Here is a 27284-nt window from a genome sequence, read left to right on the forward strand (position 1 = left end):
ACCAATGTATTGTTGTCTTACTTTATTGCTAAGATGGAATAATAATAATGCTTACCCCCACAGAACAGCTGTGAATGAAAACTGACATGGATGATACAAAATTTAGAGATAAATTAGAGACAAAGGAAATCACAGTACAGTGCTTGGCCAAGTTAAGTACTTAACAGATACTTCATTAAACGTTACCTCCATGAAGAGACATGCAAGGGTAAGAAGCTCTCATTAAATCTTTCAGAAGACCATCAGCATGTTCCTGCTTATCCACAAATATAATGACAGATCCTGATTCTTGATAATGGCCTAGAAGTTCAAGCAGCTTCAAGAATTTCTTTTCTTCTTCAATCACAATCTAAAAACAACACATTATATCAAGTTAATGGAGTAAAAATCCAAACACATTTCATGAACAAAAATCTTCATTTTATTTGTGGCAAATAAATAACTGACAACATCTTGCTATGTCTTTAGGAGGGGGTAGGAAAATTTTAACTGATAAACTACTAAGACCAAAAAAAAAAAAAAAAAAGTAACTTCCAGAGACCAAGAGGCTTACAAATGTGGACAGATGATCATCTGTTCTCTCTCTGACTCAACTTCACATTCTATTAACCAAAGAATAACATAGGTATGTGACATTTTACCACCAGCCCACCACTTCCGGTGAAAAAAACTGAAAGAGCATTTAAACAGACAGTTCCATGGAACAGCAAATTAAAATATATCTGGTAAAATATTAAAGGCTGCAATTGATGTGTACTATTCAATTTTAGAAATTATCTGCCTACATCACAATGATCCCAAAAGGATGACATACTGCCTAAATGTATGAGGAATTGGGGGTTTCCTAAGGACTGTACCCACCACTTGTTGCTCCACATCTGAGCAAACCACACTTCTGCCCCCAACCTGTACTTCAATGGGTTTACTGAGGATTCTGCGAGCCAAGGCTTCCATAGCTCTGGGGAAAGTAGCTGAAAACATAACTGTCTGTCGGTCAGGACGAACATTATCCACAATGCGCATGACCTGAGAAAACATTACAAATAAATATGGTGAGTGTAGTCTCCAAAAATTTGAGGATGGTAAAAGCAAGTAGGAGGGGACTCCCTGGTGGCACAGTGGTTGAGACTTCATGCTCCCAATGCAGGGGGCCTGGGTTCGATCCCTGGTCAGGGAACTAGATCCCATATGCATGCCACAACTAAGGATCCCTTGAGCCACAACTAAGGAGGCCACATGCTGCAACCAAGGAGCCCGCCTGCCGTAAGACCCGGTACAACCAAATAAAAAAAACAAGAAACAAAACAAAACAAACAAAAACACCAAGTAGGAGGAAGTTTTTTTTTTTTGGCTGCATTGGGTCTTCATTGCTGCACACGGTAGTTGCAGCGAGCAGGGGCTACTCTTCATTGAGGTGCATGGCCTTCTCATTGTGGTGGTTGCTCTTGTTGCAGAGCACAGGTTCCAGGCATGTGGGCTTCAGTAGTTGAAGCACATGGGCTTAGTTGCTCCGTGGCATGTGAGATCTTCCTGGAGCAGGGATCGAACCCATGTGCCCTGCACTGGCAGGCGGATTTTCAACTACTGAGCCATCAGGGAAGTCCAAAAGGAACTTTTGAGAATATCTATTCAGCGACTTTTAAACTTGTTACTAAACCTACAGTGCAACTATTCCTCATTGCTATTACTATTTTCCTTCATTTATTCAACACATTTTTATTGAGCAACCATTATGTGCCAAGCATTGTCCTAAGTGCTTGGAATGTGCAATACAATTAGACAAAAACTTGTCTTAATGGAACTTATATTCTAATGAGGATGGATAAACATATCATGATGCAAATGGTGATAAGAGCTACAGGGGAAAAAAAAGAACAATGATGGTGGACATATTGTTGAGGGGGGTGGGATATAGTTACCAATTAACTACTTTGGTGTCTAAAGAGCCCTGGAGGAATCAGGGAGTTCTAGGATTCTTATGGTATAAACAAGAAAAAAGACATAATGAATGAAATTATTAATGATGCTTTCAGGTGGACACTGGTGAGTGGTTAGAAATTGGGAAGGGTAAAGGTCTTGCCAGGAATATAAGACCACATTTTCACTCCAATCAAAGATGATGTGACATCTGTGAAAGGGACTGCCCTACCCACGGCATGTGGAAATCCTGGGCTCCTGGTCCACAACCCTCAACCATCTCTCATCTGGATTATTTCAACTGTTTTCTTTTTTAATTAATTAATTAATTGGCTGCATTGGGTCTTCATTGCTGCACATGGGCTTTCTCTAGTTGCAACGAGCGGGAGCTACTCTTCATTGTGGTGTGTGGGCTCCTCATTTTGGTGTCTTCCCTTGCTGCAGAGCACAGGCTCTAGGCACGTGGGCTTCAGTAGTTGCGGCACATGGGTCCAATAGTTGTGGCACACAGGATTAGTTGCTCTGCGGCATGTGGGATCTTCCTGGATCAGGGATCGAACCCGTGTCCCCTGCGTTGGCAGGCAGATTCTTAACTACTGCACCACCAGGGAAGCCCCAGAGGATTGCTCTTTACTACTTGATCTTTACATAAATTTCAGAGCTAAGTCCTCTTTAACGTTTTCCAGTAAAGTTTCACAATTTTCTCCAGATACAACTTACACATCCTTGTCAAGTTTATTTTTTCAAGCTTTTGTAAATTATATGATTTTTAAAGTACATTTTCTAACTTACTGGGAAAAGAACTGTAAATGATTTTTGTTTACTGACTTTGTGTCCAGAAATTTTACTATTCTCTCATCAATTCTAATAATTTATCTGTAGATTAGTTTGAGTCTTCTATAAAGATAAGATAATCATATCACCTGCAGATAACACTTGTTCCTTCCTTTCTAAATATTATAACTTTTTCTTGCTTACTGTGCTAGGACTTCCAGCAAAGTGTTGAATGAGTGTTCACTATTTAATTTTCTTTCTTATGTTAAAAGCTTCAAAGTTTCACCATTAGGTATACGGTTTACTATAAGCTTATTTTCATAGTTCCCTACTTACTTTCAGTCCTAGTGTACTGAATTTTTAAACCATGAGTGAAATTTTATCAAATGCCTTTTCTACATTATCCAAAATAATGGTATGGTTCTTCCCTCTATTTTGGTAACAGGGTGGATTATACTACTTGATTTTTCTAATTTTAAACCAGCCTTGGGGCATCTAAAGGATACCTACCTCAGTACGATTATCTATTTTAAACACTGCTCTATTTGGTTCCTAAATATATGTCTTAGAGGTTGTATATACATTGTACAAAAAACTGTAACATAACTTGTTTGATTTTTATATCTATATATTGGTCTATAAAGTAGAATAGCTACTATGGAAAAGTTTGACAGTTCCTTAGAAAGTTAAACATAAATCACCATATAATCAGCAATTCTACTCTTAGGTAATCTGTTCAAAACATACAAAGACTTATGTCCATACAAAGACTTGTATACAAATGTTCGTAGCAGCATTATTTCTAATAAGCCAAAAAGTGGCAATAATCCAAAATAATCCAAATGTTCATCAGCTGGCTAATGGAGAAACAAAATACAATATATATTCATATGACAGAATATTAATTACTCAGCAATTAAAGGAATAAAGTAACTGACAAATGCTATGACACGTATGAACCTCAAACACACACACCATAAGTGAAATAAATATAAGCTAGAAGTATACTGTATGATCACCCCCCCCACACACACACGGCTTGTGGCATGTTAGTTCCCTGACCAGGGACTGACCCCAGGCCAAGGCAGTGAAAGCAACGACTCCTAACCACTGGACTGCCAGGAAACTCCCTGTATGAGTCCATCTATATGAAATGTCCTGAAAAGGCAAATCTTTTAAGACAGAAAGCAAATTAGTGGCTGCCTCGGGCTGAGGTAGAAACATGAAATGAATGCAAACAGGCACAAGACATTTTCCTGGTGCAAGAAATGTTCTAAAACTGAATTGCAGTGATGGCTGCACAAACCTGTATGTGTATTAAAATCCATTTTATTACACAGCTTAATAAGGTGAATTTTATGGTATATAATTAGACGTTAACAGAGCTCTTTTAAAAGTAAAAGATTATAATGACCTTATAAACTGATGAGTAGTCCCTCTTTTTTATACTTTGAAATAAAGTATGATAAGGAACATAGTTATTTACTCCTTGATGTCTAGCAGAACTTGCTAGTAAAAAATAGTCAGGAACTGCTAGTAAAAAAATAGTCAGGAAAATAGAATTTTCCTTGTGACAAAATTAAAGTTGATTAATTTAATGAATGTAAAACTATTTCAGTCTTCTTGAATCTGTTTTTTTTTTTTTTTTTGAAGTGGGATCCTCCCAGACCAGGGCTCAAACCCATGTCCCCTGCACTGGCCAGCGGATCCCAACCACTGCGCCACCAGGGAAGCCCTTGAGTCTGTTTAACCTAAAGTTTTCAAACACACTGGTAAACACAGGGGGAAAAAAAAAAAGAAAAAAAAAAGCAAGGGAGAAAAAGACTGTGCAAGGAGATGAAAATTTCAAAACACTACTATCAATATTCAGGGAAACTTAAGAAATTTCTGTATCTATGAAACAAGAACAGGATGCCATTTAAAATAAAAATTCAAAGAAAAGAAAAGAATTTTGAAATTGAAACTATGAAAGCAGAACCTAAAAATTCAATAGAAAGGTTGAAAGCTTCGAATTTAGGAAATATCCTAGTAGGGCAAAATGATAGAGATGGAAAATACTTAAGAAAAATTAAGAAAATTAAAGGATGAGTCCAAAAGGTCCAACATCCAAATAATAAGGGATCCAGGAAACAAAGAGAACGAAATTACCAAAAAGTAATTCAAGAAAATTTCTCAGAACTGAAGGATTTGAGTTTCTAGATGGAAAGAACCCACCAAAGTAGTCAGGACACTTGTTGAAAAAAACCAACCTAAATGACATAGAACATTAGGATAAAGATCCAAAAAGTTTCAAGACAAAAAATACAAATTAAATACAAAAGGTTAATAACTGAATAACATTGAATTTCTCAAGAAAACCAACGGAGGGACTTCTCTGGTGATTCAGTGGCTAAGACTCCGCACTCCCAATGCAGGGTTTGATCCCTAGTCAGGGAGCTAGAACCCACATGCCACAACTAAAGAACCTGCATGCAGCAACTAAGACCCAGTGCAGCTAGCTAGTGAAATAGATAGATGGATAGACAGCCAGACAGACAGATAAATAGATATTAAAAAGAAAAAAAGAAAACCAATGGAGACAAAAAAAATTCTGAGGGAAAATTATCCTCACCTCATATCTAGCTAAATGTCAAATAAATGTGACAGTAGGTCAAAGACTTTCCAGATATGCAAAGACTCAAAAAATGTACTTTCAAGCACTTTCTACTGAAAAAGCAGTCCATAAACAAAGGGAATATACCCAAGAAAAAGGCACAAGATAAATTTCCAGTTAACAATGAAAGATTGAACACATGCATCTATTTTTACACCCTCCAAAAAAGATTAAATATCACAGAAAGGAGATTTTTAAAAATTTACAATGATATGATTCAAAACAAAAGCAACTGGTTAGGACAGACTTTGGGGGAGGGGGGGCACAAAAATGTTCTAATATTGGATATCGGTGATGGTTGTAATGTTCCATGAATACAATAAAAACCACTGAATTGATTGGGAAAGGGCACCTAGTTCCATCTTCTACTTGACTTCTTCAACTCTCTTTACTCTCTTTCCACAAATGGATCCACTGCCTCTACTAGAACACATGGATAAAAAGCATATTCAATATCTCCCTCCTACAAAGTAACCTGTTTAATCTCCCCAAAATGCTTATGTGGTCCTTTCTCAATACTATGCTCAGATCAAGTTCCCTATAGCCTCCCCACTAGATCCCAGTCCTACTCCTTGGGACCCAAAGGATAAATTCAATGCTTCTTTCATGTGACAGACTTTACTCAAAGAGTTAAAGGATGCTACTAAATCCCCTACTTCAAGCTAAATATTCCTCATTCCTTTAACTGTTTCTCACATGGCTCAAGTGTTACCACAGTCCTGTTTATTCTTTTATGCTCCTCTGTATCTCATTTAGAATGTGGTCTCTAAAAAAAAAAAAAAAAAAATAGAATGTGGTCTCTAAATCTAAACACATGTACTATCATATGACAGGTAACACAGTTTTGGAGAATACATGAATAAACTAAAAAAATGAACATGACTTTAACCTTATCCCTTTCCAATATTCCATTTCTATTACTGCAGTTTGTGATTTTAAAACATTTTTTGGCATCCATAGCACACTGACAACTCATACTGCTCTTCTTGTTAAGAAAAATTTCTACCACCTTTTAATATGTTTTTCTTTAAGCTTTTATCACTGAAATTTTGTATTTAAGGAAACTGCATATATGCCAAATATAAAATATAACCTAGACAAATGCTTTGGGGCTTAGTTTTTACATTTGGAGAACGTAAACAACCTGTGCTATCTAGATCATGAGGTAGTGAAAAGCATGAATTAAAGCAATGTATTTGGATGTACAATGAAAATTATAAAATATGAAAGCTTAAGTTTCTGTTAGGACTCCTCTTCTAATTTTACCACTGACAGTTTTAGACGGTCTAGGAAAACTTACACAAATATCTCCTAAACAAGTTTAATGAAGAATCCAAAACATAAATATCTATTTGAATTCCCTATGTCCTCAATCCACTGTATCACCACACAACAGAAACGTGTGTGAGAATTTCAGAAACCATATGAATATTTCTTGCTTATGGCAGTTTCAAGGTTTACTTTATAGTTGAAAACACTAAGAAATTTAATGAATACCTGTGGTTCAAAACCCATGTCAAACATTCTGTCTGCTTCATCTAAAACAACATACGTCACTCTTCGGAGATTTGTAACCCGACCTAAAATGAGGAAAAACAATAAAGACAAAAAGAAAACTAAAAATCAGTCACAATTCATCTTATGACTACCAAAAACTTAAAAAAACTGTAAAGGGAACTAAAATGCCTGACTTAACCAGAGGGGTAAGTTAGGTATCTTTAAACAGTGAAAAGAAATCTTGGTTTACAATATCTTAATCTAATGGCAAATACTTTCTGACAATGGGTATATGAGGCCCTTTATTTTGTCAAACTCGTCTCTTGCATACCATCATAGGGCCTGAAGAACCTGTAAAATTCAGAAAACAGCCCTCTCCAAAACACATCATAAAACTAAGACTGAGATGGAGCATCGAGCCACATCAGCCATTATCTGACAGCATCACCTAGGAAAAAACATATTAGAGATTACAGCGTATGTGTGGAAAGCAAGTTCCAGTGCTAACTACTTCAGACGCAGAAAATCTCTCTTTACAATACTTTATGTAGTACATAGCCTACTTACATATAGTTAGAAGCTTCTAATGGGTATGTCAAAACATAAATAAGAAGCTATTCAATATCACTAGGTAACATATTACACAAAAATTTTAAAAATCAAATATATTACATAGATACATTTTTCTATACAAAGATACAAATTCAATTTTACAAAGTGTTCCCACTGGTTTAAATAAATGCAACTGGCTTGTTAGCCATAAAAAACTAAATACATAGACAGGAAACCCTTTCTAAAGGATTAACACAAGCATTTCTATCAACTGTTGATTCAATCACCTGGCAAAAACATGTATAAAATAGTTATTAAATATAAACCAAAAGAACAGATAAAGGGAAAAGGTAAAATTAATCAAGATGAATTTCAGGAAGAGACTTAATCAATGCAGCATTGAGAAAAAACAAGGAATTATTTCATCAGCATTCAACCCAAAACTTTTCATATGCTGTATGAGCACAATGACTTATCAGTGTCAATATCACTTTACCAACTTCATGTAGAATTAGAATTAAGTGTACACAAAAATCCAAGCAAAATGCTATCAGAAACATGCATTACTCAAAGTTTTAAATACTCTACTATATATATATATATAGAGAGAGAGAGAGTTTCAAATACTCTACTATATATATATGTACACACACACACACACACACACACACACTGAATACTACAATGGAAACCTTTGAAAGCATTTTCTTCAAAGAACAGAAATGTGCCAAAATAAATGCTTTCTAATATTTAAGTATTCCATAATAACATGTGCAGCCCCAATTAGTATTGCAAGATTGGGAACAGCATTAAATTACCTACCTTTGATGGTTTAAGTCTCGGAAGCCCAGTTCTATAAATCTTGAAGGGCCTTTCTCCACAGAAGTTAAATAATGTCAACAGTTTAGTAACAGTTTTGATAGGGAATAATTTAACAAAGCACAATATTTGAGCTAAAAACATGCAACATTTACAAAAGAAAAATTTTCTTAAAGCTGTAATATCTTAATTTATCTGGTATTGTAAGAAAATACTAGCTCCTCCAGAGAAAAAGTCTAAATTGTATAATTTAAAAAAATGTCCTCCACCTTTTAAAAGCAAAGCTAGGCCAGAACTGGATTAAGAATCCACATGAAGTGCTTCAAAAATAAATAAATAAATAAATAAGATGGAATAGCTGTGAAGAAAATTTTTAATTAAATTGCAAAAATATTATGAACACCTGCAACAATAAGCTTGTTACAATACAAATTTTAAGATATTACAGCTTCAAGAAGAAATGATGTAGAAACCTTTAGGTGGTTTCTTGTGTCAGCTTTGATTTAACAAAAATGTATAGAATTCAAAAAGGAGGAAAGAGAACTGAAAAAAAAAAAACAAAAAAAACACCAAACCAAAAAAACCCCAATATCCCTGACTTACCACTGTTAGCTGCTAACATGTCAATCATTCGACCAGGTGTGCAAACAATAATTTCAGCACCTCTTTTCAGCTCAGCAATCTAATAAAAAAAGATGAAATTTTATAGTCTATTTATCACTAATGCTTCTTTACAGACTTCAAAATACTGCCTGAAGTCCTTGCAGAGCTCCATAAGCTAAGACAGTCAGGCCTCCTGCTTCATTCTTTGGAATGCTGGAGCACTACTAAAAGAATAGGTAGCAGCAACAAGACCATGTAATGCTATAACTCTAAAATCAATGAAAACCAGAGATTTTTACCAATTTTAATTTGACACGATTCCTCAAAACCAAGAAAGGAACATGAGAGATCAGTAAATAAAGAAATCTGATATATCAATATTTTTCAAATTGATATTTGTTTCCATTAGTGAATCACAAAGTCAGTAAGTCACAACCTGCATTTTAAAAATGAAATAGAAAGAAAACACCAGACTTTGTTAGACATCGTAAAACTTTGACTTCTGTATAAATACGCACGCATGTACCAGCTTATTCTATAATTGTATTTCTTACTATAGGCTATGCCCCAAAAAACTGACAAAGATAAACTTAGAAAACTAAGTTCAAGTGTTTAAAACAGCATTGGGATAACAAAAGCAAATGTGAAAATGCATCTAAAATCTGAGAAGACAAGACATAAGAAAGGGTTTTGGGGTTAAAAATGTTCAGAAAATGCCACTTAATTTATCCTCTTCTTCTAGCATCACAATATACATTAGCTTATTAACAATTAAGAAGTCTTGCAGGAAAGAGTTTTAACTTTGCATAGTTCAACATTTCCAAAAATTATTTCACCACAGAATCCAGTTTTTTCCTTCTTCTAGTTAAAGCAAACTATCTGATGACTATCATTCTTTAGAAGACACCTGAAGAAATGCCAATCTAAAGAGAGTGAATGAAGGTATGTTTAAATAATTCTTACTAAAATCATTTAAGAATGCACATGAAACTCTGATATTAATACATCCCACTCATTACCATCTTTTAAAGATGTCACTTAGATCACAGAAAATAAATGTCGGTCCAGGAATCATAAGACCTAGATTCTAGGACAAAGTCTTATTAAGCTAATGACTTTGGTCAACTTAACCTTTCTGAGTATCTATAAAATGGAAAAAAATATCTGCTTCGTTGAGCAGGGAAGGACAAAGAAGCACAGGAAAGCTAAGATACGAAAATGACGCAAAAATTCTAAAACAAAACTGTAACGTGATTCATTTTTACACCTCATTTTTAAGATTTTAGAAGCAATCATTACAGAAAACACTAAACACTTTTATTCATTCAATTTCAAAAAAGACTGGAAAAACTGAATGTTCCTTTTATAACTACCTGCTCACTGATTCCTGTTCCTCCATAAACACAGACCACTCTAAGGCCCAAGGTCTTCGAAAACTTCTTACATTCTTTAGTAATCTGTAAAGCCAGTTCTCGAGTTGGAGTCATGATGACAGCTGAAAAGATAAATATGTCAAAAGCCTAATCACCAAAATTCTGGAGAGGCTAAGCTTTAAAGTGTTAAATTTAACCTCTGCAATCAAGTTCAGATCTCAGTCCACTTTTTGTTTTGTTTTATACACCTCTGAAAATTCTGTATCAAAAGTTTTATAATAGCAGAGATTATGGTGAAGGATAATTTTAAGTAGATTTTAAGAACATGCTATAGGAAGATAAATGAGAGTTAAATGCCTTACTCAACCATCAGGAAAATACTTGGTTGAAAAGAATGCAAATCATTCTCAACTGCAAATCACAAAGATAATCAAGTGACTCACTGTGCTGCAGAGCCATGCCGTGGCTTCAGGAAACAACCTTGGGGCACAGACAGAGGAGAAATATACTGTGCCCTCTGTTGCCAAGAGAGGAGATGAACAACTTTCCAAAACCCTACTCAAATTTGGAGAAGAGATCTCTGCCAAATGAATCAAGAAACCTGAACCTGAAGACCTAATCCTGAATGAAATGCTGGCACTATAGCCTTTTAAGGCCAAAAGAAAAAAGAGAGAAAAGAAAAATACACTTCCCTACAATCTTTTATGTTGAGTTTATAGATCCACTGATATGGGCTAAGAACAAACCTCAACATAAATAAACAGATGCACGAGGAGTCTACCTGCCGAGTCAGAGTTTAAAAACTGAGCTGTGCCAGGAGAGGCTGTTTTTGTACTTCTGAGATGTCACTCCAGAGCTCTGAAGATTCTCACTCCACCTGCTGGTAAGGGGAAATCAGCCCCAAAGTGCCAAATATATAAAGGAAATGTACATAAAGACATCTTTATTGTTATAATTAACATTATAAAGCATCAGGTCTTTCTGATTGACGACAAAGCTGTCATCTGAAAATAACAGTTTAATGAAAGGAACTGTACCTATTGGCCCCTCTCCTTCTTCTAATGACCTCTGATCCATGATGTGTCTAAACATGGGCAACAGAAAGGCAATGGTCTTTCCACTTCCTGTCTTGGCAATACCAATCAAATCTCGTCCAGACATTATAGCAGGAATCGCCTGGGTTTGGATTGGCGTGGGCTTTTCATAACCATGCCTTAAAAAACAAACCAAAGGAAGACAAGCTAAGAACTGTTTTCTCTGGGTCCCTCAAACGGTAAACGTTTTCCAAAACATATATCCATACAATGAAATTTTATTTGGCAAAAATGAACGAAATACTGAGATATTCTACATCATGGATGATGTAGAAATATCTGAAAACATTATGCTAATTGAAAGAAGCCAGTCACAAAAGACTATATTAGTATGATCTTATTTATATGAAATGTCCGGAATAGACAAATCTATAAAAATAGTACGAGAATGCGGAATACAGAAAAATAGTACAAATAGACCAGTTTGCAAGGCAGAAATAGAGACACAGATGTAGAAAACAAGCATTTGGACACCAAGTGGGGAAGGGGGGTGGGATTAGGGGAGAATCAATTGGGAGATTCGGATTGCCATATATACATCACTAATAAGAAAAAAACCATCAATTGTACACTTTAAATATATGCAGTTTTTTGTATGTCAACTGTATCTCAATAAAAGTTCTTAAAGAAAAAAACAGTACAAGAGTCAAAAATTATTTGCACTCTGGTTATATCAAAACTTCTATAAATTCTGTAGCCAGAGTGCTGATAATTTTTGACTCAACCGCATAGATTAAGAGGTTGCCTAATGTGGAGGAGAAGGGAGAAAACTGACTACTAATGGATCCAGGCCTCTTTTAGGAATGATGAAAATGTTCTAAAATTAGATTACTGTAATGACTGCACAACTCCATAAATATATTGAAAATCATCAAATTGTAAACTTAAACAAAGGAATTACTTATGTAAAGGGCTATTTTTAGTAGCAAGATATTGAAAAACGTGGACAACCACTGAACACTTACTTTTTGAGAGAATTTAAGATCTTCATAGAAATCCCACACTGAACCCAAGATTTAATTGGTTTGGGGCAACCTTTCCCCTTGACAGTAATGCCCTCCATTTCCAACCGAAATACATTCACCTCTACAAAACAAAATCCAGATTAAAAGCTCTTAAATATTGTTCTATTAGTGCCTTCTACTTTTCAATGAGGCATGGTAAGATTAAGACGCTTCAATTCTTTTTTAGTGCCTCCAAAGATAATTCCATAGAAAAGCTAAGTGACAAAGCACTGAACAGCTCAGAGGGACAATTAAAGTGATTACTGTTGCAACCAACTAGGAACAAAAGAAACACCCCAATTTCTACAATTTGGCTTTTATTTTGACTTAAATTGTACCAGCAATAAAAGAACAATGACTGACAAGTAATACAACCACTTATTAAGCAAGGGTTGCCCAGATTATCCTTATTCTATCGATATCACACAGATTCACATTGGTTCCTAACTCTCAAATATCAGAAAAGGCTAACAATATTTTATTTGCTAACTTCACACGAAGAGTATTGTCAACTCTAAAAACCTCAACTACGTGAGCCAAATTATTTTTTGCTCATTTTTTTAATGTTTCCAAAAACACACTAATTCCTCAATGCTGCAAATCTTTGAGGATATTGTCCCACTCTCTAGAATGACTTCTCGCCTTCTAGTTCCCTCTCATTTCTCCAGGTAAGCCAGGCAAATTCCTCCTACTCATGCATCAATAGGCCTATCAACATTCCTCCCAGGCAAGGTGAAGTGTATTCCCTCTGTTCCCAAAATAACCAATAAATGAATAAAAAAATTTTTACCCTCTTGAGACATTTTTGCCAGTTCTGGAACTTCAACATAAAAGTTTTTTCTGAATGGTTCATATTCAATTTTTCCATGATCCACTGGTTCCAGAAGCTTTCTCTGCTTTGTCTGATAACCTGTAAGGGCAGTCTGAAGATCAACTTCTTCCTCCTCTGAAGAATACTATATTTAAAAAAGAAAAATTAAGAGCTAAATCCATTACTACCTATGGGAAGAAATATTCCTAGCTTTAGGAGGCTCTCCTAGAAAATATTCTTTGGCTTTTACTTTATTTTCTGAATTTTCCAACTTAATTTTTTCTTTGCCCTTATAGAAAGCTATAATAACAGTATAAACCTAAAATAAAAAAATAATTCTAACATGGCTTTAATAAAGTTTTGCTATAGTTTTCTCTATATAAATCTTTACAATTAATGTTAACAGGAAAAAATTTAATTCATTCTGTCACTTCATGTCTTCTCTATGTCTGGGATGAGCTGATGAGAGACAAGGGGGAATCAAAAAGTGGGCATACACTTGTGCAACAACACGGATGAACTCAAGAGAATATCATACTATATGAAATCAGTCAGACAGAGAAAGACAAATATATGAGATCACTTATACATGGAATCTAAAAAATAATACAAATGATTTTATTTACAAAACAGAAACAGACTCACAGACGTAGAAAACAAACTTATGGCTACCAAAGGGGAAAGGGGAAGGGGAGAGATAAATTAGAAGTATGGGATTAACAGACACAAACTGTTATACATAAAATAAATAACAAGGTTCCATTGTATAGCACAGGGAACTACATGCAATATCTTATAGTAATCTATAATGGAAAAGAATCTAAAAAAAGGAAAAACTACACACACACACACACACACACACACACACACACACACACACACACACACACACGAGAGTAAGTCAAAAATTATCTGCACTCTGGCTGTATAATTTAATTAACTTTTAGAAAAGACAAATACATCATTTTTCAACATAATCTCCTTGCTTTCCAATACACTTTGTTCATCTGTCAACAAGCTTTCGTATTCCCTCATTAAAAAATGTTTTAGGCTGAGCCCCGAGCCACAAATGCACTGCTGCCTTCACTTCTTCATCAGAAGTGAATCTTCAGGGACTTCCCTGATGTCGCAGTAGTTAAGAATTCACCTGCCCATACAGGCGACATGGGTTCGATCCCTGGGCCGGGAAGATCCCACATGCCTTGGAGCAACTAAGTCCGTGTGCCACAACTACTGAGCCCACGTGCCACAACTACTGAAGCTTGTGTGCCTAGAGCTTGTGCTCTGCAACAAGAGAAGCCATCACACTGAGAAGCCTGCGCACCACAACAAAGAGTAGCTCCCACTCGCCACAACTAGAGAAAGCCCACACGCAGCAATGAACCCCAACACAGTCAATAAATAAATAAATAAATAAATTTATTTAAAAAAAAAAAAAGAAAAAAAGACATGAATCTTCGTCCTTGTAAGGCTGCTTTCAGGGGACCACACAGATGAAAGTCTGATGGAGCAAGATCAGGACTATAGGAAGGATGCTTTAACAACTCAAAACCAAGATTTTGCAGTGTTGACAGTGTGGGCAGAAGTGTGCAGACGCACACACCCTCAGACCACAAAAAACGAATCACTGCACGCTGCTCTTCGTTCATGCAAATCACATCACAAGTGGAGCATCCATTTTTGCTTGCACCACAGTTACAAGTGAACTGATGTTAACACGTTCACACCTGCACAGCAGTGACTGGGGAGACAGCAGCCTTTAACAGAAAGTGCTGATAAGGCAGTGCAGCCAAAGAAGTTTTAATATAACCAGGGTGCAGATAATTTTTGACACCCTCATATATACACGTGTGTATATATGTGTGTGTGTGTGTATCTATATATAGATAGATATCTGAATCACTTTGCTGTATACCTGAAACTAACATAGTATTCTAAATCAACTGTACTTCAATTAAAGAAAAGAAAATGGGCATACAGCAAGAGGTCAAAGATGTTAGAATGTTCTACCAATGTGGATATTCCGCTACAATGCTGTTGAGAATAGCAAGAATTTCTCCTAAGAGTAAACTGCATAACTGAAAAGCACACATCCATCAATGCTTCCTTATAAATAGTTCTAGGATGGTATCGTGAACAAAGTCAAAAATCAATGAAGAATTACCTCCACAAGGTGGGGAGGGGATGAATTGGGAGACTGGGATTGACATATATACACTAGTATGTATAAAATAGATAGCTAACGAAAATCTGCTGTATAACACATGGAATTCCACTTTGCTGTACAGCAGAAACTAATACAACATTGTGAAACAACTATACCCCAATAAAAAGAAGAAAGAAAAATTACCTCCATGGCATCCTGGTCGTTCTCCATCAGCTCACCTTTCTTCTTATCAGAATCTACGACTGCTTTTTTGGTTGTGACAACAGTAACAACTTTTGTGACCGTTGGCCCAGACTTCTAGAAAAAGAATATAAAATATTTTGCAAAGTTGAAACACAAATTATGCACCAAATGAAACACGATAACTATCACAATTTATAATTTGAATTAACTTAGTTTTTAGTGACAACCTAATGAAAAAACAAAAAGTAGTCTGCTTTCTCCTGACTTGCTTAAATTTAAAAATGTAATACAACTGCACTATATTTTGTAACACATTAACATAGAGGTAATTAGGTATATAACATAATTTTATATAATATCATATATTTTAAAAATAATACTAAACGGTACTTTTCACTCATTCAACAAGCCAAATACTATTTTGGGACCTTAGAATGAATCAATAAACAAAACAGGTAAAGATCAATGCTCTTGGGAAGTTTTTAGAAGAAGGAATAAACAATAAACACAATGAAAAATTAATTTATATAATTTGTCAAAAAGTAATAAATGCTATTAAGAAAAAGAATGTCAGTAGCAGGTCAATGCATAATGAATTCAAGTTACCCAATTAGGAATACAAATCTTTAAAAATAAAATAGAAGAAAATTCCATACCTTTTCATTTCCCCCACCACCTTTCACACTTCTCATGTTAAACTTTTTTACTTCCTCTTTCACTTCTTCCATGTAAGCATCTAATGGATCTAACTCCTCACCCTCCATTTCATTTCCTTCCTTTTCAGCCTCTGCAGGATCATCTTCATCATCTAAAATATAGGAATACACTTTCTTTGAATACGTATTTCAAAAGGAAATACTTCACAATCAGACCACACCCCCACCATTAAAGCCTTTTCTCTTACTACCCAAACACCCTCCTTACCAATTAACCCTGGCACAATGCAGTTCAAATACTTACACTGGCAAGGTTTTAAATCAAGCAGGTATTAGTTTTGAATAATACTAATAATAAAATAAATTATAAATTATTAACTTGAAAAGAGAGACTAATATGTCTAAAAAAATGGATCTCTGGTATTAAGTTTTACAACTATACTAGTAGAAGTAGAACTAAAAACTTTGCTAAAATATATTTATTTCTTTTCTTTCAATTATCTTTCTTTAAATCACAGAAAGAAAAAAAAATAGCATACACTTGGGACTTCCCTGGTGGTCCAGTGGTAAAGAATCCACCTTATAATGCAGAGGACTCGTGTTCGATCCCTGGTCAGGGAACTAAGATCCCACATGCTGTGGGGCAACTAACCCTGCGCGCCACAACTACTGAGCTCACACTCCTCAATGAGAGAGCCCACGCACTCTGGAACCCATGCGCCACAACTATAACTACAACTACAACCCACAACTACAGAGCCCATGTGCCTTGGAGCCTGTGTGCCACAGGTAGAGAGAAGACCATGTGCTGCAGCGAATAGCCTGCTCTCCCTAACAAAAGATCCTGCATGCCTCAACGAAGATCCTGTGTCAGGCACCTAAAGACCTGACCCAGCCAAAAATAAATAAATAAATAATAAATAAATCTTAAAAAAAAATTAGCACATTCTTAATTAAAGACAATCTAATGTTTTTTACATAATTAAGATATCACCAATTAAAGATATAATCCATTCATCTATTTAGAACAAAACACCCTGTTCAACTGCCACAGAAAATGAAAAATTCACAGGAATTTTCACAGAAAGTGGAACAAAATTTCCTTTACCTAGAATCTCTCACACTCTTCCACTCTACTAAAATCTTAAACATCAATATCAGATGTGGAGGGGAAATTTCTCTTTTCAGTTATGAAAAAATCAGAGGGACCTGAAAATATGCCCTTAACCTACCTTCATTACTAACATTTGAAGTAAAAAAAATTAAAGAGCTATTTACTATGTCCATAAGTACCCAACTCTCCACTTTAAAGTAAAATCAGTGATCCTTACTTAACACTACTCTACAATTTAAATTTTAATGTAAATATTAAAAGGGGCATTTACCCTCCTAGCCAGGAGTTGTCATGAGATACAGTGCTAGCCAATGAGAATTAGGCAGAAATAGACAGGGCAGGGCTTCTAGAAAAGCTATAATTTTCCTGATTCAAAAGGGGGTAGATTTGGGTGATGAAGTGTAGGTTCATCAAGCGTAACAAATGTACCACTTTGGTGGGGGAGGCTATGCGTGTGTGGGGTGTGCGATCTGTACCTTTTGCTCAATTTTGCTGTGAACCTAAAATTGCTCTACAAAATAAAGTCTACTTTCAAAAGTTTTTAAAGGGAAAAAAAAGGGAGGGGGGGCATTTAAAAAATCTCAAATTGAATCTAGTGATTCCACTTCTAGGTATATACCCAAAAGAACTGAAAGCTGGGACTCAATCAGGTACTTGCACACCAATTCTTACAGAAGCTTTATTCACAATAGCCAAAAGATGGAAACAACAGCCAAATAAATGCAACAACAGATGAAAAGGCAAACAAACTGTGGTATATACATACAATGTAATACTATCCAGCCTTAAAAAGGAAGGAAATTCTGACCTGCTACAGCATGGATGAAACTTGAAGGCACTTTGCTAAGTGAAATAAGCCAGATACAAAAAGACAAATATTGTATGATTCCACTCACATGAGGTTCCTAGAATAGCCAAATTCATAGAATCAGAAAGTGGATTAGAAGTTACTAGAAATGAGGGGGTGAGGGGGACAGGATGGAGAATCACTCAACTCTGTTGAATGAGGTACAGAGTTTTTGTTTAGAATGATAAAAAAGTTCTAGAAATGGAGTGGTGATGGTTGCACAACACTGTGAATGTGCTTAATGTCACTGAATTGTACACTTAAAAATGGTTAAAATAGTAAACGTTATGTACATTTTTCCACAATAAAAAGGGCCTATTACTCATAATTCTAAAATAGCCTACATAAATTGTTATATAGTCTATTAGTCTAACAAATGAATATACCATCATCATCTTCTAAACTCCATTTTTTCCCTTGTTTCATCTCTTCAATTTCCTTTTTCAGTTCCCCTATGTTTTCCATGGCCTTTTTACGTTGCTCTTCTCGCCATTTTTCTACTCTTTCTTTTCGCTTTCTCATTTCTTCTTCTAGCTTATTCTGGTCAAAGTTCTTGGGGGGGGAAAAAGAGAAATAGAGGGAAATAAGGATCAACAATTTTACTCCAAGTGATGTTCCAAATAACTTCTCCAAAGTATAAAAAAGGAAAAGGAAAAATAGATGTATAAACAAAAATCCTAAATTCAGACCAGATTTAGATTACACATCTTTTAAATATATTCAGGAATAAACTCGCAAAATGAAATCACGATAAAAAGCATCTTCAACTAAGAAAGCAGACAGACTTCAAACACCATAAATTAATATCATTTTAGTTACAAGCAATATGCACACATGAATTCAATTTCTCCCTCAAAGTGGAAACTAAATGAACTAGCAAGCAATGTTCCCCAGTTATTAGTTGTTCTCAACTTTACATCCTCCAAACTCCTCCAAGACTGCCTCCATGAAAAGCAATTTTCTATTACAAATTAGTGAGTAAATGAAAGCTATTTATCAATAAGATTAAGAAGTTTTGATCTTTTAGCCTTTAGGTATAAGCTTCCTAGGAAGAGCCATTCTAAAACCTGTATCAAGATTATTAATAATACTCTTAAAAGGTTAGAGCAAATCATTTTCAGTCATAATCAGGGACTTAAAGATTAAGCATTATAGAAATCAAAATTTTATACATGCTACCATTACAGACAGGTATGGAAATACACATGTAAAAAATGGTCAAAGAAAATATTAATAAATTGCAATGATGATGGCATTTGGGGCACCTGGGATTACAGAGAATTATTTCTGACTTTCCAAGTATTTTATAATATGGTTATATTATGTTTATATTTTTAAAATAAATTTATTTGTTAACAAACAAAAAGCTTTGCTCCTGAATTTATATCCTTTATATTAATTCCATCCTCTATGAAGATGAGCCCCAGAAAGCTTATGTGTTTTTCTCAAGGTCACCCAGTCATTCAATACTAGTAGAAACTATATCAGAAACCAAATCCCCAGACTTCTTGTGTTATGTCTTGTCTTAGATAACCTGCTCAGCAAGCAGGTCCCTTAAAAAAAAAAGAACCACTAAACAACAGAACTTAAAAAAAAAAAAAGTGAAGCTATAACATATGCTAAAATGGGCAGAAGATATGAATAGGCATTCAAAGAAAAGTGCAAATAGTGAATAAATTTTAAATACCTTATTTAATTATTAGTTTGCATTATGTTCATAGCATTTAAAAATATTTACTCTTATTTAAAGACATGCAACTCAAAATAACAAGAAACCAATTACTACCTATTATACTGGCAAAAATTAAATTTTGAAATACGTTGGCAAGAATGTGAGAAAACAGACATTCATATGTCTAAAATCTTAAAACTTATACAACTTTTTTGGAGGGCAATTTGATACTATTCATCAAAATATTAAATGTACACAGCCACCTCTCTGTGTCTGTGAGTCCACATCCTCAGAATTCAACAAACTGTGGAACAAAAATATTCAGGACAAAAAATTCCAGAAAGTTCCAAAAATCAAAACTTGAATTTGTCCCATGCTGGCAATTGTTCACACAGCATTTACATTATATTTACAACTATTCACACAGCATTTACATCATATTAGGTATCATAAGTAATCTAAAGATAACAATGTATCCAGGGAGGATATGTGTAAGTTATCCTACATCATTTTATATAAGGGACTTGAATATCTTGAGATTTTGGTATCCCCAGGGATCCTATAACCAACCTCCCTCAGATACTGAGGGAAAACTGTATACCCATTGACAAAGTCATTTATTTTACTGATACCAATTTACCCTATACTATATTCACAAAACACACATGTGCAAGGATTAACATACCACTATTTAAAACTGCAGACTGGAGACAACCTAAATATTCATCTACCTTTTTCCAACAAAACACTATGAGGCATTATAAACAACCAGTTCCACCTATGTATGCAGCTACAGAAAGATATCCAATATTTAACAAATGAAAACAAACAGGTATTCTACTTCCTAAGTTAGACAGTTGGTATACTGCTATTTATTATTCTCAAGACGTTATATATTGATAAAATAATTCATAATTTAAAAGTGACAAAAAGCAAGGCACACAATAGTGCATATAGTATAATCACATTTTGTACATAAAATTAGATCATTTATATAGGTATGCAACTTTTTTCAGAAAAATTATCTCATGGGGACAGCTATTATTTTATGTTTATTTAACAAATCTGTTATCATTTACTTAAAAATAAAACATACAGCATTAAAAACAAAATTTGTCACTATAGAAACAAATTTGATATTATACAATTACTTATGTTAGGAAACATACGCCAGCATCCTTTTCTTTTTCATCCTCTTTGTCATCTTTGTCTTTTTTCTTCTCTTTAGAACTTTCCCCACTATCTGTTTTCTCTTTGGACCTAGACCTATGAAAAAAAAGAGGGGAAAAAAAGAAAGAGAAAGAGAAGGACATCATCTGTTTTTGGAAACACTGACTTTAAAATACTTAGACTTGTATTTTACTTTTTAGGTAAGAAATAAACTTTCAAGAGTCAACTGACCACAAATAAACACCCTAGAAATACAACGAACAATTAATCCCATGACACTAACTGCAAATATTATTTGATATCTAGAAATTGACCAAAGGAAAACCGGACACAGCATGTAAAAAAAATTACAAAATTTAAATGAGAAAGTTAAAATTTAACAAATAGAGAACTATACCAAGACATTAATAGTTTACAAGATAATTGATATATGTAATAACATTTAAAATCCCAACAGGCTTGCATTTTGACCCTACTTATGGCATCTAACAATGAATACAATTCCTTAATTGTAATGTAACCAAATTAATTGACCTTTTTCCCTCCCTTATGATTGGTGTTTTTTAAAGCACCTTAGAGGGGCTTCTGTGGTGGCTCAGTGGGTAAGACTCTGCACCCCTAATGCAGCGGGTCTGGGTTCGATCCCTGATCAGGGAACTAGATCCCACATGCAAGCCACAACTAAGAGTTCACATGCCACAACTGAGAAGCCCACCTGTCACAACTAAGGAGCCCTGGAGCCTCAACTAAGGAGCCTGCCTGCTGCACCTAAGACCCAGTGCAACCAAGTAAATATAAATAAATATTAAATAAATACAGTACCTTAGGAATTTTTCCAACTTTGATGAAGATACTCAGAGGTAAAGACGATATTCTCTAGCATAAACTTCTTAAAAGTTTATAGCTTTGCCATCTAAATTGTTTTTTTATTCTGTTTGGAAGTGCTTTTCGGGCACAGAATGAGGTAGCTGGTCCTATTTTATTAAAGAATAGCAAACGTCCCTAACATCATTTATTGGAAAAACTTTTTCTGACTATTTACAATGTCACCACTGTCATTTATCAAATGACCTTATATGTGTGGATCTAATTCTGGGTTCTTCATATGGTTCCAGTAATCTATTTGTCTACCTTCACAATAACAAGTCTTGATACCTGGTCGTGCAAGCCCTCATATCTTGTTCTTCCAAAGTGTTTATGCCCTTTGCATTCCTAATTTTACAATCAGTTTGTCAAATACTTTTCTATTCATGTTTGCTAAGAACTTTTAAACATCAATGCATGCTGAGGTTAATTAGATGCTTTTCCTGAATCTACTTAGATAACCATGACTTTTCTCCTTGCATCTTATTAATGTAGAGGATCACACTGATTGATTTTCTAATGTTAAACCAACCTTCCATTCCTAGAATAAATGCAACCAGTTTATAATAGTAGTAACTTTTTAGTATATTGTTAAAAGCAGCATGCTAGTCTTTTGTTTGGATTCAATACAGCCTATAGTCTTCTTTCTTCACACTGCCCTTGTCAGTTTTTCCTCAATCATTTTATTGATTTTCTTCATTTTATGAACGTTTCTTCTTTCTTAAGTCTCTGTTCCTCAAAAGTATCATTACAAAGTAAAAAGACAAACCAGAGTAACATATTTGCCACTCATATAAGTAACAAAGAACAACTATCTGGAACATTTAAAAACAAAAACTTCCTATAAATTAATTTTCAAAGAGAGAAACAACCCAATAGGAAAAAAAACAAAAGATTTAAACACATACTTTAGAAAAGAGAAAATGTGAATGACCAAAAAACACATGAAAAAGTATTCAACTTCATCAGTAATCAAGGAAATGCAAACTAAAACTACAATGATATTGTTATTACATGTCTACCAAATAAACAAGAATTAAAAGGACTGACAGGGACTTCCCAGGTGGCTCAGTAGTTAAGAATTCGCCTGTCAACGCAGGGGACAGGGGTTCGATTCCTGGTCTGGGAAGATCCCACATGCCACGGAGCAAGTAAGGCTGTATGCCACAATTACTGAGCCGGCACTCTTAGAGCCCACGAGCCACAACTATTGCGCCCGCATGCCACAACTACTGAAGACCCTGTGCCCAGAACCCGCACTCCACAAGAGAAGGCACGGCAATGAGAAGCCCTTGCACCCCAACGAAGACTAGCCCCCGCTGCTGCAACCAGAGAAAGCCTGTGCACAGCAACGAAGACCCAACACAGCCAATAAATAAGTAAATAATAAAAAATTAAAAATAAACAATAAAAGGACTGACAATACCTAATACTGGCAAGGGTATGGAGGGACACAATTCTCATACACCACTGAAAGTATAATTAGTACATACTCTTTGGGAAGCATTTGGGATTACTTAGTTAAAATGACCACGTAACTTCAGTTCTAGGTATACACCCAAGGGAAACTCATACACATGTATACACACACACACACACACACACACACACACACATATATATATATGCAAAAATGTTCATAATAGCCCCAAAGTTAAAACAACCCAAACATCCATCTCAGTAGAATGAATAAATAGTGGCATATTTATACCAGAGAATAGTGTTCAGCAATAAAAAATACTGTCATGAGCAACACAGATAACTCTCAATGTTGAGCAAAAACAGAGAAGACGACTCATTCATGTAAAGTTAAAAAACATATAAATCTAAACTATTCTTTCTCTAGTTATAAACACAGTTGGTAAAACTATAAAGAAATACTTAGAAAATTACTGGCACAAAAGTCAGGAGTGACTTTAGGGAAGTAGGGAGCTGGGTTAGAGAACGGACGTGAAGGGCTTCTGGGGGTACAGATAAAGTTCTATTTCTTGACTTTGGTGGCGGTTACATGGATCTTGCTTTATAATTATTTAATAAACTGCATGTTTTTTATTTCATTCATTTCTCTGAATTTAATTTTAAATTTAAAATAATCCCAATGGGTATTATTACACTGACCTTGATAAAATAAGAGTAAAATTTATATAGTAAAATAAATGACATGGGAAAAATCCTCATAGCTAATATGGAGAAAAAAGAGAAAAGATACAAATCCATACATCCCATGACACCACTTTAGAGACAATAACAAGCAAAGAACAAACCACTGACAAAAGAAATATAAAAAGTAAACATATCATGTCTAATAGACATAAATAATATCTCAAAATTGAATGGTACTAACATCTTAAGGAAACATGTACATCTAACTTACACAAGCAAAGTTCATGCTCTATGAACAGCAATTCAGCAATACACACCATGAGTAAAAAAGTTATTTGTCAATCAACACCAGAAATACCAAGAGAATAATTTCAAAGAAAAAAACACAGTTCCCACAAAGATGTATTTAAAATGTATTTCTGACCGTTAACAGCAGGTATCAAATAAAAGAACAATGCATTATAAGTGTTAAAACTAACAGAATTTAGTATTTTCTCCAAGCATTACAAGCCTTATAACCTACTGAAATTCAGCTAACAGCTCATTGTAACAGCCAAATTCAGTATTTATAAAGATTTTTTAGGGACTTCCTAAGTGGCGCAGTGGTTAAGAATCCGCCTGCCAATGCAGGAGACCCAGGTTTGAGCCCTGGATCAGGAAGATCCCACATGCCGCAGAGCAACAAAGCCCATGTGCCACAACTACTGAGCCTGCACTCTGGAGCCCATGTGCCACAACTACTGAGCCTGCACTCTGGAGCCCATGAGCCACAACTATTGAGCCCATGTGCCGCAACTACTAAAGCCCACACACCTAGAGCCTGTGCTCCGCAACAAGAGAAGCCAACACAACGTGGAGCCCGTGCACCAAAATGAAGAGTAGCCCCCGCACGCTGCAACTAGAGAAAGCCCGTGTGCAGCAACGAAGACCCAACACAGCCAATAAATAAATAAATTTTTTTTAAAAAAAAAAAGATTTTTTAAAAAAAACCGCAGGGAAGAGAGTGAGTTCCCAACTGGCATGACAGATACAGCCAATGTTTACATTACCTATTCTCAGCTTTCTTGCTTTTATTCCCAGGACTGGAGGATCGGGATCTCCGGCCCCGGCTTCTACTCCTCGAACGTCTCCTGTCTCGACTTCGAGATCTTCTTCGCTCTCGACTTCGATCTCTCTCTCTACTTCTGGAACGCCTGAAAGGAGGACACTTCATTTATTCTATGACCAAGTGGAACTTCTCTTTCAGATCATGGCTCTGCCTCATGTTGAAAGAAGCTTCTTAATTATTACCATTATTAAAAACAGAGATTTCATTTAACTATCAAATCATCCAAACAGGGAACAAGTAAAGCCAATTCTTACAAGTGGTCAATGAAAAAAATTATACTAATTTCAAAATGATGTTGTTGAAAAACAGAGGAAATATGTAATAATAGCTGTTTGAAATCTTTGACCTATTGCAGAAAATCTAAATTTCAAAGACAGCTGAAACCTAAGTATAAGGATGAGCGGAATGGGGCTGTGGAAGGATTACAGATATGAAAATTAGGAGATAAGCATTTCTACCCTGGTGCTGCTACTAACTAGTGATATACACGGGGCAAATCAACTCTCTGGGTCTCAGTTTCGTCATCTATAAAATAATGGAGACTACACCAAATAATCTCAAAATCCTTCTTGCTCTAAAATTTTGTGATTCTACTCTCACACCAAAAAGTCAAAGACTAAATCTTAAATGACCAATTTCACTTAACAAGTACTTGACTGAATTGTATGAAACTGTTCCTGAGACCACATAACATAAAACTGAATAAGTTAGCACTATCCACATTGTTATGAGTGAACATTTTCCCTAAGTACCAGGTGACACTTGTGCAATCTCTCCTTCCAATGTTTGAAAAAGATAAAGTCAAAGTTCTTTCTGTAATCAGTTCACAGCACCTGTATAACCCTGTCTTCTTTCCTATTTTAATGATAAACTTTATTAGAAATCTTTTTTTGGTGTGGGGGAGATGATTTTTATTTAAAGACTGTTTTTCACCTCCAGAGAAGTTGTGGTTGCTTGGGTGGTACCAAGGAGTATTTACTCAAGTAAAAGTTTTTAAAAATTAGGATGTTCTTTGACTAAATCTAAAAAAGTTCTTTAAAATAGTTTCAAACAGAGTATGGAAATGGCTCGGCCCTGTTTCTCCTGTCAGCTCTAGTGGTTGCTCTGAACAGAGGGGTCAGCTTTCTTGGGACAGGATTAGACTAGAATCCCCTTGATGGCATATTACCTTAGCTTTTACTTCTTTTTTTTTTAACTTTTCTCAGGGTGCTTTAAGAGTTCCCTTTGGATTACAGGAAACACCACCTCAAGTTTCCAAACTTAAAATACTGTTTGAAAATGACAGTGGAAAGGGGGAAAAAAAAAATACCATTTGAAAGTTTTTGTTCTAGGCAAATCACTTCTGTACCTAATCAAACAAGCTGGGGTTAAAGCAGAGGGCCTGCAAAGGGGCCATTAAATTCTAGTCCAAAATTTATGAAGAAGCCTGATTTAGCTGAGAAGGTCCAATTTATCAAGAGTTCTGTGGAGATTAATGTCTTACCTCAGACGCTTCCTGTCTCTTGACCGAGATCTTCTTTTATCTCTGCTACGAGACCTTTCTCTCCTTCTATCCCTATCCCTGCTTCTAGACCTTCTGTCATCTCCACGTTTACTTCTTTTGTCTGAGGGTGAACGACTTCTAGATCGACTTCCAGAGCGTCCCCGTGATGCTGATCGCTTCCGATAGTGGCTAGAATATTAGTTAAAAGATTAAGCTTAGCGAACACTGTTAGCTTCTATTACATTTTATTCATTATTTCCCAAAAAAAATCTCAGCAGATAAATTAAACATTGAAAGCACTTTTTATACATAAACTTTTTTAAAATTAGGGGGAAAGAATAAACTCTTCTGCTACAGCACATATAGAGAGGGAAAACTGTCCTGAAAGAGAAGCAAGGACAGTAAACAAAAGAGACCAAGTTCCTGCCTTTGGGCCTCAAGCAGCTTGCATTGAAGAGAAAGAGAGGTAAAGTAAGAGAGGACAGACAAGTAAAGAAATAAGTATACAATATGTATTTGGTGCTATGGAGAAAAAACAGATGAGAGTAAACGAAAAAGACAATGGGAGGTAGGAGGTTTGCTCCTTTAAACCAGGTCATTAGAGAAGGCCTCACTAATAAAGTGACATTTCAGAAGCTTGAAGGAAGTAAAGGAAGGAACCACTGAGATATATGAGAGAGAAACTTTCCAGGCAAAGTGCAGAGTAAGTGCAAAGACCCTGAAGAGGATCCCTGATTGGTGTGTTCAAGGAACAGCAAGGAACCAGATGTAGTTGGGGTTGAATGAGTGAGACAAAGTGCTTGGAGACGAGGTCAGAGAG

The 27284-nt window shown here is 35.4% G+C and overlaps 1 protein-coding gene across 3 annotated transcripts in view; it reads right to left on the minus strand.

Annotated features, from left to right (window-relative positions):
• The window catches only part of DDX46 (DEAD-box helicase 46), a 61814-nt gene that overhangs the window by 32713 nt on the left and 1817 nt on the right, over positions 1-27284 (minus strand). For 2 of the 3 annotated variants that reach the window (XM_057734680.1, XM_057734672.1), the window contains exons 2-15: positions 26465-26653; positions 24923-25066; positions 20906-21002; positions 18451-18616; positions 16104-16255; positions 15448-15561; positions 13077-13242; positions 12248-12368; positions 11226-11401; positions 10189-10310; positions 8816-8894; positions 6842-6924; positions 862-1026; positions 187-349 (exon numbers count right to left, since the gene is read on the minus strand). In XM_057734680.1, coding sequence (XP_057590663.1) covers positions 187-349; positions 862-1026; positions 6842-6924; positions 8816-8894; positions 10189-10310; positions 11226-11401; positions 12248-12368; positions 13077-13242; positions 15448-15561; positions 16104-16255; positions 18451-18616; positions 20906-21002; positions 24923-25066; positions 26465-26653 — 1937 coding nt within the window. Of the gene's footprint in view, positions 1-186; positions 350-861; positions 1027-6841; positions 6925-8815; positions 8895-10188; positions 10311-11225; positions 11402-12247; positions 12369-13076; positions 13243-15447; positions 15562-16103; positions 16256-18450; positions 18617-20887; positions 21003-24922; positions 25067-26464; positions 26654-27284 lie in introns of those variants that run through there. The other variant, XM_057734689.1, reaches the window with a different exon arrangement.

The sequence above is a fragment of the Hippopotamus amphibius genome, chromosome 1 (genome assembly GCF_030028045.1).
Source record: "Hippopotamus amphibius kiboko isolate mHipAmp2 chromosome 1, mHipAmp2.hap2, whole genome shotgun sequence".
Classification (NCBI taxonomy): Eukaryota; Metazoa; Chordata; class Mammalia; order Artiodactyla; family Hippopotamidae; genus Hippopotamus; species Hippopotamus amphibius.